The sequence below is a fragment of the Epinephelus lanceolatus genome, chromosome 2 (assembly GCF_041903045.1).
Source record: "Epinephelus lanceolatus isolate andai-2023 chromosome 2, ASM4190304v1, whole genome shotgun sequence".
Lineage (NCBI taxonomy): Eukaryota > Metazoa > Chordata > Actinopteri > Perciformes > Serranidae > Epinephelus > Epinephelus lanceolatus.
Window position 1 is genome coordinate 50,267,355 of NC_135735.1, and position 12,589 is coordinate 50,279,943.

General features: G+C 40.6%; 1 protein-coding gene across 1 annotated transcript in view; it reads right to left on the minus strand.

Moving 5' to 3' along the window:
* ndufs3 (NADH:ubiquinone oxidoreductase core subunit S3) overlaps nucleotides 1–9,987 on the minus strand; it is a 39,871-nt gene extending 29,884 nt beyond the window's left edge. Inside the window, exons 1-3 of the mRNA XM_033642605.2 lie at nucleotides 9,829–9,987; nucleotides 8,700–8,765; nucleotides 2,102–2,199 (exon numbers count right to left, since the gene is read on the minus strand). Coding sequence (XP_033498496.1) covers nucleotides 2,102–2,199; nucleotides 8,700–8,765; nucleotides 9,829–9,883 — 219 coding nt within the window. The 5' untranslated portion in view covers nucleotides 9,884–9,987. The remainder of the gene's footprint in view (nucleotides 1–2,101; nucleotides 2,200–8,699; nucleotides 8,766–9,828) is intronic.
* Nucleotides 9,988–12,589: the final 2,602 nt, after the last annotated feature.

A 12,589-nucleotide genomic window follows, 5' to 3' on the forward strand; every position in this document is an offset into this window, starting at 1 on the left:
TGTTCCTGAGATATTGCGTTCACAAGAATGGAACGGATGAACAATCCAAAAACATAATGCCTCTGGCCATGGCTATTGCCGGCACAGAGTCATAAAAATTAGGGGCTCACAAACAACAGAAAAACACATATGCATGAAAGACTCACATAAAATTATATAAACAGACAAACAATTCTATGAATAAATAAATAACAGAAGGCGTGCAAAGCTTGATTAAAAAGTGAAGACAGTGTCTTTGGCCTTGTTTAAAATGGATATTGCAGCAGCAGTGAATTTAAGAGTTTTATTAAGTTTACTTTTTGGCCTGAGGTGCTCTGAGGTGGCTGCCTGATGTGAGTAGCTGAAAGGACTGGTTAAGGGGGTGTGAAGGGTCCTAAGTGATGTTGTCTGCCTTTCTTTAAACTGCATGACTGTACAGGTCTGAGGGTTGGGTTTTAGTGCCAGTGATTTTGGTTGCACATGTGGTTAAGTTAACATTTAGACATTAGGTTGCTTATTTGATGAGTGAGTGACATAGAATGCCCCAGGAATGAGTCCTAAAACACAGAAATGAGTTAGCATTTCTGCACTCCCGGTTCCCTCGTCTTTTAGTCAATGGGTTTTTTGAGTAGGTTTTTCATTAGATGCGTGAGATAAAGTCTGTGGTTAATACAAGCTTAAAGAGACTTTCACATTTTGTTCTTCAACATAAAATACATCAGTAAATACTAGACTTGCACCGATTTATCGGCAGTGCTCGGAATCGGGCCAGTTTTCACGTGATCGGCCATGACCTGCAACCGGCCGGTCAGTCTAAAATATGCCGATTTAAAATGCCAGTCAAAATCCCACCATGCCGCATGATTGACATCGCGCAATATCAGCAGCGCACACACACGCACAAGTGCAGCTCATGGCTTGGGCGATATGAGGAAGGAGACTTCAGGGACACACTGGTGTGGGTAGGACAACTATGGAGTAAATGATTCCGGCCAGAGAATCAGGGTCGAGAGGATACTTTAATTTTCAATGCAGGAGGTTCACAAGTGTAGCATGTGTGTGTGTGTGGTTCTGAAATAAACAAAAGGAAAAATAGCATTACACTCAATTCTTACAAATATGCATATACAATCTGTTAACATGGGCGGCTTCTCACCTTAGTCATTCATGCACACACATCAAAAGAGAGAAGGAGAAAGTTGTTAATTGTCCGTGTTAATCTTAACAGAGTGGAGTGGAGCGGAGCTCTTGCTGCTGTTTGAAACTGACGAGACGCGTGTCCGCGTGCCAAAGATGCACGTGTCTGCGTCTGCGCGCTTACTGACCGGAGCGTTCTCACGGGAACAGCAGCCTGTTCAAATGTGCACCAAATATGAATGTTCCATGGCAGCCTGTTCAGATGTGCACCTTTTTTCTCGTTGTTAAAATAAGAATGTCCATAACACTGCATTTTGTAGATGTAAAGCCCTGTGTGAATTTTATGGGGGTTTTTTTCCTGTTAAAATTTTCTAATATAGGAAAGATAGAAAATACTGCAATATCTTGTGTACTGTAAAGTGGTTTGAAAAAAATTAAATCTGCCAAAATCGGAATCGGCCATTCAAACACTCTGCAAATCGGAAATCGGTATTGGCCCAAAATATTGTAATCGGTGCAAGTCTAGTAAATACCCCACAGTGAATTTTGAAGCTTCTACGCATCTTAAAAAAGATGGCTGCTAGCAAGTGGCTAAAAGAGACTACAGAACATCATCATGCCAAACACACAGTGTAGTTTGTTTATAGCCTAACATTAGCTTTTTACTTCTGGCGTTTACATTTAGGCTTCAGTAATCATAAAAATTATGTTCATTTGTGAAGATTATCTTGCTGAACAAACCATTTAAGTATCAAAAACGTTTGTTTGCCACAGAGCTTTTCTTCTGCAATAATCCAAAATCCAATAGAAAAATACAATTGGCTTTTAGATGAGAGAACCATGGCAAAGCTAACTTCTACATCAGCCTACAGAAAAACATTATCTCCAGATCATTTTGAACTGCTGTTTAGAATGTCCTGTCTGACATTAAAACCTTTCAGCCTCCTCAGGAGGAACATGCGCTCTGATTCTGGTATGAACTGACCTGGACCTGCTGGACATATTTGGGCATCATCTCAGCCACAAACTCCCCAAACGCTGCCAGCTGGTTGTGAGTGATGGCACTCTTGGGCCTGACGGTAGCTGCATGAAGAACAGAAGATAAAGGTTGCAGTATGACATTTTTTATTGTACTCCGGTTTGTGTGACAAATTTGGTGTTCTATGATAACCATTTGAAGTGAATAAGTGATGTGGGCTAAGCACATTAACAATCTTTACATCAGCAGTGGGTTCTTCAACATGTTTATTTAGAGCCTCTAATGTATTGTTACATTACAGTCACAGAGCTAAGCACTTGTCATGTTGAGGAAAAAATCCTGGACAATGTGCCATTTAACAACACTTATCAGTGTTTTGAATGTACTTCCAACAGGCTCTTCTCACCATCTGGATCAAAAAATATTCTGTCTGCTCCACAATAAAGATTTTTCATCTGTTTCCCCAAGTTGTCACTTAATTTCCAAATCCATACCAAATAAGTAGCCTTAAATAGCATCATCACTTGTTTTGTACAACCCAAGAAAAATAATATAAAAATATTCTTGCATATGATACCAGAAAATTTGGGGAAATAGAAGTGTAGACAAATGAAACTGATAATACAACTCTGTGTCACACACATAAAGCACAGAGATATGTTGAAAATGGTCATACAGTTAGGAAAAAAAAATATATAATTTTATCCAGATGATTAGCTGAGTCTACAGATTCTGGATATATATTCAAGTGTTGTTAAATCACCTTCTAGGGTTTTAAAGATCATTGGTCAGATTTATCTTTCAGAAAAACATGCTTAGCTCTGTTCTTTGAACATAACAATAGTTCCCTGCTATAAAAGGACAAAAACAAGCTCCTGTGGCCCTCTGTTAACATTCTCTCATAGGACCCATCTTAGGGACCGTATCCTGTCAGCTGAAACTGTGCTTTAATAGTCTAAACTCATGTTTTAATCAAATTTTATTTTTTTCACATATTTTATTTAGTCTTAATAGACTTAACAAATTAAGTCACAGTAAGCCCTGAGATTTGGGGGCCCCATGTACCCTGGGTCCCAGGGCAGTTGTCCACTTTGACCAGCTGGTGATCAAGTCATGTTGATGATACATGAGAGGCAAAAACTGAAGCTTATGTGAGTAAGGAGAGAGTTCAGCAGTCCAGTCACCCTCCGAGTGCTGGAAAACAATAATCCTATATTAGTAGTCTCCTTCAGTGGTGGGAAGTAAATAATTCTGTAGGGCTGGGTATCAAAACTGATTTTGTGAATCAATTCCATTTTGATTCACAAGTTCCCGATTTAAGTCGAGTACAATTTGATATGATATAAATCCCACTGGGGATATTTCAGTTACAATTCCAATTTTTGCCATAATGTGTAAGAGATTATCAAACAACTAATACTGTGTATTTTATGAGTAATTATTTTAAAAAGAGTATAAATTCAGAACAGGATTAAAATATTGAATATCTTAGAATACATATATATATACTTAAGAATATTTCTAGAACAGCAACAATAACATTATAACAGCAAAGTCACAATATAAACTCAATATCTCACTGGAAACAAATCTAAAAAGTCAATAAAATACATCATTTTCCTGACATCACAATACTGAGTGAAGTTAAGAAAGAATAAAGAGCACAGACATCAGTCAGTATCAGTCCTCCTGCCCTCTCTGCTCCTCCTCTGTTGCTGAGGATATTCACTGCCTGCAGGTCACATTACTGCTAATAAGTTTTAAGATACAAGGTGAAGTAAGCTAAACAGTTGTTGTTTCAGCTTGTTAGTAACAACTGGCTATTAGCTGGAAAGCGCTCTGTGCTTGTTTTTAACATAATATTAGCAGTGGTGGATGAGAGACTGTGGACAGAGCAGATTGAAATGTCACCTTTCAATATGTTTCCATGTTGCTGAACAGGTGTATTGATAAAGTATTGTCTTTTTCCTCATGGAGGTTTTATTGCACTTAAAGTAACAAGCGTAGTTGTCATCAACTCAAGTTAATTTCACTTCTCCGTCACCTTCGCAGCATCTCTACTGCATGTCTGTGTGTCTGTGTGTGCATAAAAGTGGCACAGCAGCCCTGACATACAGACAGCAGGAGAGGCTGATGGAGATGATAATAAATGACACCAAAACATAAAAAAGTGAGCTAACAGTTACAGATAAAAGAGCCAGTAACGTCAGAGCTGCAGTTGTTAATAATTAAGCTCCAGGGCCCATTTACTACTGGCGAGATTAAAGGGGTTAAAGCTTCACACATTCATGGAAAAAAGAAAAGCGTATGTCAAGGATCGATCTCAGATTTTTTGAATTGATACTGGGTCATTCATATGAAGATCAATTTGAATTTCACAGTCTGTTCATCCCTAATATAAATGAAATAATGTAGACAATTAGCTAAATAGACCTACTTTACTTAGTTATGTAGTTAAACAGAAGTTGTACTGAAATGACCTTGTGACAGTTTTTCTTTTAGTTTTAGTGGTTGTAAAATCAGTTTATAAACTTCATATCTAAGTCCTATCTTTTATCGAACGAACAGCAGTTGCAATAGCTGGAAAGAGCAAAAACCACATACATTTTTACTAGCTACAATGAACTTTAATACAGTGTGGACTAGGGGTGCAACGGTACAGGTAGCCCACGGTACAGTCCGTACCTCGGTTTTTGTGCCACGGTTTCAGTTGGGTTTCGGCACGTGTTTTGTGGTAAAGAGAACAATTTTTTCCCCAAAATTATCTCTTTATTTTGCTTGACTTTGAACTTGACATGCTGCTGTGGCTGATAAGTGATTTTTTTTTTTTACCGGCCAGGCAGATATTTTACCAGCCAACCAAATACTTAATAATTTAAAGGAAAAAAAAGTCAAGTCACTTAATGCTGCCGGTGGATGAGACTGAGGGGTGGCGGCGGCGGGAGCAGCAGCAGCAACATGAACCTCCGTCTCTTGGTCGTCGGTTGATAAAATCTCAGCCTCAGCAGGTTCTTTTGCTTTAGTTTTTTGTTTTTTCGCGGGAGGCTCCGCAATACCTGGCCAGCATCGCCACATGATACTTTTTCTTACTTCTTCATCTTCTACGGGGGTTCAGAGCATGGAGGTACATTAACAATAGGTTCGATCAAGATGAACCAGGCCTGCGCAGATCCCGCGCCATCCCAACTTGCTCTGACGTATTACAAAAGTGGACGGCGATAAAACCACAAGAGCGAGGCAGCCGCAGTTTTTAGAGCCAGGCGCTGCAGTTGCTCTCCACCAACTGCACCGCCTGGCTCTCACCTGATCTAACAGCTGATTGGTTCAGATGTCAACTCAACAAGATGACGTTTTACATAAACTATTCATTTTTGTTGAATTTTAGAGATTAAGATTGTATTTGTCTGATTTGAAGGTTTATTCTGTAACAGAAAACATGTTGTGTGACTGATGGTGAAGTTTAGTTGTCAGAGACTAAATACATTCATCTTAAACTATACAGAGTCTACTGTATATTAAAGCCCCTACAAGGAACTTTCATTTTGAGTTGATTTTGGCGACCCTGTGGACAAAAGCGAAGTGTTTTGCTGGAATAAAGCCTACATCTCCCATGAGCTCTAGTGCGTATTGTCGTAAAGACGCTTACCTGGCTCACGCATGTGTTTGTTTTGGGGATGAATGAAACAACAAGACGGGAAAACTTTGCCCCCGCTCCTATCGGGGATCCCAGCTCACCTCTGCCGCGCCCCAGCTCCATCTCTCCGGCATAAGCGCCACTGCCGCCGGGGTAAACGCAGCGGTCGGCTGGTAAGGCTGAAGGCCTGTTTGGCGAGCACTTCCACGGCTTCTTGGACTGAGTATGGAGCGGTGCCTCGCCTCTTTATTTCTCGGCATTCGCTGGACCCTGTCGACGCCTGGCTGGTACCTGTCGTCGGCCCGGAGGAGGTGTTCCAGCCCTGCGGCCCCTGCTCTCCTCATCCCCGCTGACGCGGGGTGAATCTGCGCAACCTGCAGCCTCTGTGTGTGGCTCCCCGGACACCCAACACCGTGGACCTGCCGGCTCCTGCCAGGATTGGGCTGGTAAATGCTAGATCGCTAGCGAACAAAACGTTTATCCTGAAGGATTTCCTGACTTCCCGAGGATTGGATTTTCTCTGTGTGACTGAGATGTGGCTGATTGTTGGTGAGTCCAGTGCTTTCACAGAACTTTTACCCGATGATTGCTGCTATTTTAACTCCCCGCGGACGTCGGGTCGAGGAGGAGGAATAGTGACTATTTATAAGAGTCACTAAATGTAAGCAGCTAGGTAAGATGACGTGTGCCGTCTAAGTGCCGAAAATCGCTTCGCCCTGGAAGCGACCTGCGGCAGACCCGGACACAGTTTCATAAAGGTATGGATATACACTATATAGAAATAGCTTATCTTCACACCGATGGTCTCATTTGCTGTTGTAGGTCACGCACAGACATCAGCAGAAACAAGAGACTTTTGCATATCCAGTTAAAAGTTCCTTGTAGCGGCTTTAATATTGGACTTTTTAAATTACTGAAGTATTTAGCAACACAGAGACTTGTGGTCAGTGGGATGTGAGGATTCTTAAACTAACATCTGTACAGATGTGAAGCCCTGACTGTATCTGACTGAGCCTTAATGAAAGCTGTTGTCTTGTATTTTTTTCCCTCTGAAAATATGAACCTTATAGTCAAGCACTGTTTATTTAGCCTGTGTAGTTGAGGGGACAGGTGAAACTGATATGATGCTGATTTACAAGAGCATTCATGTCAAATGGAGGATAAACCATGAACATAAACTACAGATCACCTGTAAAGCATTTTAATAAATTAATCTATCATAATTAAAACAACTGGAGACTGAGAACAAACTGACATATGGGTCTGATCACTTTTTTAATGAACTGACATCATTCCAGACAGGATGTTAGTGTGTCTGTGACTTCCTGTACGGACTGAAGGCTGCTGGAAACTGTCGGGAAACTGTCCGACTTCACCGCGGCTTTTTGTCACTGCCCCCCGCTGCGGCCGCCCTGCTCTCGTCTACTTTCCAGGCGAGGCGCAGTTCATCTTGAACAAGCCTGTTAACAAAGTAGCGGAGTGACAGAGTGATACATCCTGTCAGCCGAGGGGTTTCCTATCTGTGCAGCCGAGCACCACAGCACCTCCGCAGCACCTCCACGGACTATGACATCCAGACGGTCCCAGTGTTTCCTCCGCAGGCTCCACTTCACTCAGCTGCCCAAAAAACCCGCTGCTTCTTCCCACTTTAACCTGAATGACAAATCGGGGCTCGGTGCTCTGGTTGGATCCAAACAGAGAGCCAGGGCTACCTGGGAAGCTAGCGGAGGCTAACTGGCTGTGCTTCCCTCCGGTCATGCTGCGGCTAGCGCTCCGCTAGCCTCACAGCTGCGCCTCGCCAATGAGCCTAACAGCTATCCACCTCGGCGTGCTGTGTTAACGTTATGACTGACGCACTTACGTGACCAAAGATCATCTCTGCCTGAAATACACATTACTCTGCCAGGAAACCAGCCGATAGCAGCATCGTTCTCTAGTAACAAAAAATGCATTTTTCGCTGGTAAAAAATAACTCGCCAGAGTGGCGAGTGGTCTTAAAAATTTACCAGCCAGAGACAAAATCTACCCGTAATTGGCGAGTGTTAGTTTTGGACCCTGTGTGTGTGTGTGTGTGTGAGCGCGCGCACGTGTCTGTGTGTGTGTATGTGCGCATGCGCACTTTGGGGCCGAACTCCGCCATGCGCGATACAGAGAGCAAAGGAGGATTGTAAACATGCAACCATGTAGATACAGAAATGACATGCCGTTGTGTAAATAAGATAAATAACTAAGGCTATTTAGTTTGTTTAATAAAAGGACAAGGTAAAGGGCGGGGCGCCCCCCTAATATAATGGTAGGGGAAACACTTGACATGTGTCAAGCAACGTTTGCAGACAGTGAAATTTCTGTTAATACTCCCTCATCATTTTATTCAACAGCAAAACTGAAATGATCCCACACCGGAGATTTGGATGATGGCGGTAGTTCTTCAAACTTCTGTCTCTCGACTCCTCCGCTTGCCTTTGCCATGGCTCTCTATGTTTGTTTTTTCCGCTTCTTTTCTATGTGAGGCGAGCGTCACTTTCCCCGGCTCCAGTTACAACAGTGTGAGGGGGTGAATAGGTGTAGCCACAACAGTGATTGGACATTAACTCGCAGGGAGGGCTTTTTTGCAGCAGGCTGACTCGGCCGTTCTCTTTGCACATTCATGGATAGGCACACATACTTAATAGCAAAACCGAAAACCTGTGGTCCATAAGGGTGTATTGATCCATGCAGGGCGGACTGAACAGTTCAATATTTTACCGAGGACCCTAGTGTGGACATGGCTCTGCACCCTCTTGTGCCCTGAACTGATGTCTCCTTACAGTACTTTTGTTGCAGTAAATTTAAATAAAGTGTGGGGTGTCTTTTGCCTATATCCTTATGCTGAAATTGAGTTGAATATTTCTATGCTGTGGTACTGCTACTTTTACTTAGGTAAAACGTCTAAGTACTGGTCTCCTGCTGCATCGCTCAGTGTGTACTCACGTCTGGTCTCAGTTGTGGAGCTTTGCAGCCTAGTCAGCTGCTGGAGGAGACACGAACTCCTTACAACTAGAAAAAAAAATTACAGGAGGAGGGAGAGAAGTAAAACAAAGATTATAAACATGCAACTAATGACTCAAGACAGAAAAAATAATCACTGGTGCCAGCCCGCCCTCCATTCAGAGCTTGTACTCCTTCAGAACAAGGAAATGGGCAGGTAGCATCATTCCAGACTATTTCACCCTAGAAACTAAACTCAAACTTCTCCCCTCTTGCAGGCACCACATAAGGTTTCATAGTCTAAATACTCACTAATATTTATTTAACATGATTTGGGACGTACAATATTGGATTTTTATCCACTTTTTCCCCCACCAAATGTTAGTGATCATCAAGTTTCTTCTGTAGTGGAATTAACGCCATATTATGCATGCATATTCTTATCGAGATGGCCTACCAGCAGCTGGAAACATAAAAATAGAATGCTTTCCAATGTATGTAATATTCATACATTGTGCATTTTAAGAAAAAGAATGTTGGCTGTTTCCAATATTTCTTTCAAGCCAATATCGGCCGATACAGATGACGTACCCATATTATCGTGCATCCCTAAACATGATAATATCTTCGCTATCAATATTCTTAATAAGAATTCAACGATTCAATGAAACACACATGAAAGTATCATTGTATATACTGTACACTGTTATATCTAACTACCACATAGGAGCCTGTTACATTAATCGGCCCATATTTATTCAAACACCCTCTGCACTCTGCACCTTCTTACTAACGTTACTTAATTACAGTTTTGTAATACTGGTAACTTCTACAGAGCTGTTGATGAACTGGAGCAATGTTAACAGCATGCCAAGGATACAAAGCAAAAACTCGTCCCACATCCACTCACATTTCGATATGATCGTTAATGTGCCTAAATAAACTCATCTGTTAACGCCTATCAACGGCAGGCTAACGTTAGGATTAGCTAGCTCGAAGGTCAAACCTGAGACATATGACGGTTGAAAGTGAGACAGTGTCGTTTTCAGTGGCAGGCAAATGCACACATAATTCAATAGGCCACTGTATCAGACAGCGTGTACAAAATAAAATCAGTTTCTAGCATACTTACGGTTAAAATTTCTTTCAAGACCACCGCGGACAAACCGCACCAGCGACGCCGCCATGTTAGTTCACTAGAACTGAATAACTGTTGGTGAGCTGCCGCCTGCTAATGGGCAGGAGGAGAACAGCACGGAGTACATGGAGCCAGTTCTGCTTCTTCTTCGTCTGTTGGGGTTGGATGACAGACTAGGCGCCTTTGGCGCATTGCTGCCTCTCTTTGGTTGTTTTGTTTTGTTTTGTAAGCACTGAAAGACATCATCAGTGGAGTGCAGATAACGTGATATTCAGTGGCCGAAAGCAGAAAGCCACTTGTTTCATCACAGCTGAGTCGGAGATTTTAATGACCACGAAATGAAAAAAACAACAACAAACTAACACGTCAGCTGCAGCTAAACAGCGTGAGGTGTGATGGGAACAGACTGCAGAGTGTGTTAGTAGGAACCCATGGGCTGCTTTGCTTTTTTTCTTTTCTGGCTTAAATCAATATGTTGAACTGGCGCTGACCATGACAAGGCGTTGGTGAATGAAATCACACACACATACAGTCAGGTCCATAATTATTTGGACAATGATTCAGTTGTCGTCATTTTGGCTCTGTACACCACCACAATGGGTTTTAAATGAAACAATGAATACCTGCTTAAAGTGCAGACTCTCAGCTTTCATTTAAGGCTTTTTTCAAAAATGTAGTATGAACCGTGTAGGAATTACAACCATTTCTTCACACAGTCCCCCAACTTTAAGGGCTCATAAGTATTTGGACAAACTAACATAATCATCAATTAAACAGTCAGTTTTAATACTTGGTTGCAAATCCTTTACAGTCAATGACTGCCTGAAGTGTTGGACCCATAGACATCATCAGACGCTGGGTTTCTTCCCTGGTGATGCTCTGCCAGCCCTTTACTGCAGTCGTCTGCACTTCCTGCTTGTGTTTTGGGTGTTTTGCCCTCAGTTTTGGCTTCAGCAAGAGAAACGCATGCTCAGTTGGATTCAGGTCAGATGATATGACTTGGCCGTTGCAGAACATTCCACTTCTTTGCCTTAAAAATGTCTTTGGTTGCTTTTGCAGTATGCTTCAGGTCATTGTCCAACTGCACTGTGAAGCATCATCCAATGAGTTTTGAAGCATTTAATTGAATCTGAGCAGATAATGGTACCCTAAACACTTCAGCTTTCATCCTGCTGCTCTTGTAATCAAGACAAGACTTCACTAGAATAAATACAGAGGGTTTATCACAAGATGCAAACCGTTGGTTAGCCTTAAAAATGGAAGGCCAGATTAGAGTTTGTCAAAAACCATCTAAAAAGCCTGTACAGTTGTGGAACAGCATACTATGGACAGATAAAACAAAGATCAACTACCAGAATGATGGGAAGACAAGAGAAGGAACAAAGGAAGGAACTGCTCATGATCCAAAGCACACCACCTCATCAGTGAAGGATGGTGGAGGTACTGTTATGTCATGGCCATGTATGGCTGCCAGTGGAACTGGTTCTCTTGTATTTATTGATGATGTGACTGCTGACAAGAGCAGCAGGATGAAAGCTGAAGTGTTTGGGGCACCATTATCTGCTCAGATTCAACCAAATGCTTCAAAACTCATTGGACAATGCTTCACAGTGCAGTTGGACAATGACCTGAAGCATACTGCAAAAGCAACCAAAGACATTTTTAAGGCAAAGAAGTGGAATGTTCTGCAACGGCCAAGTCATATCTTCTGACCTGAATCCAACTGAGCATGCGTTTCTCTTGCTGAAGCCAAAACTGAGGGCAAAACACCCAAAACACAAGCAGGAAGTGCAGACGGCTACAGTAAAGGGCTGGCAGAGCATCACCAGGGAAGAAGCCCAGCATCTGATGATGCCTATGTGTCCAACACTTCAGGCAGTCATTGACTGTAAAGGATTTGCAACCAAGTATTAAAACTGACTGTTTAATTGATGGTTATATTAGTTTGTCCAAATACTTATGAGCCCTTAAAGTCGGGGGACTGTGTGAAGAAATGGTTGTAATTCCTACACGGTTCATACTACATTTTTGAAAAAAGCATTGTGGTGGTGTACAGAGCCAAAATGACGACAACTGTATCATTGTCCAAATAATTATGGACCTGACTGTACATATATACACATATATATATATATATATATATATATATATATATATATATATATATATATATATATGTATACATATATATATATATATACACATATATACATATACATATATATATATACATATATATATATATATATATATATATATATACATATATATATATATATATATATATATATACACATATATACATATATATACACACACATATATATATATATATACATATATATATACATATATATATATATATATATATATATATATACATATATATATATATATATATATATATACATATACATATATATATATATATATATATATATATATATATATATATATATATGTATATGTATATATATACATATATATATATATATATATATATATATATATGTATATATATATATATATACATATATATATATATATATATATATATATATATATATATATATATATATATATATATATATATATATAGTACAGGCCAAAAGTTTGGACACACCTTCTCATTCAATGCGTTTTCTTTATTTTCATGACTATTTACATTGTAGATTCTCACTGAAGGCATCAAAACTATGAATGAACACATGTGGAGTTATGTACTTAACAAAAAAAGGTGAAATAACTGAAAACA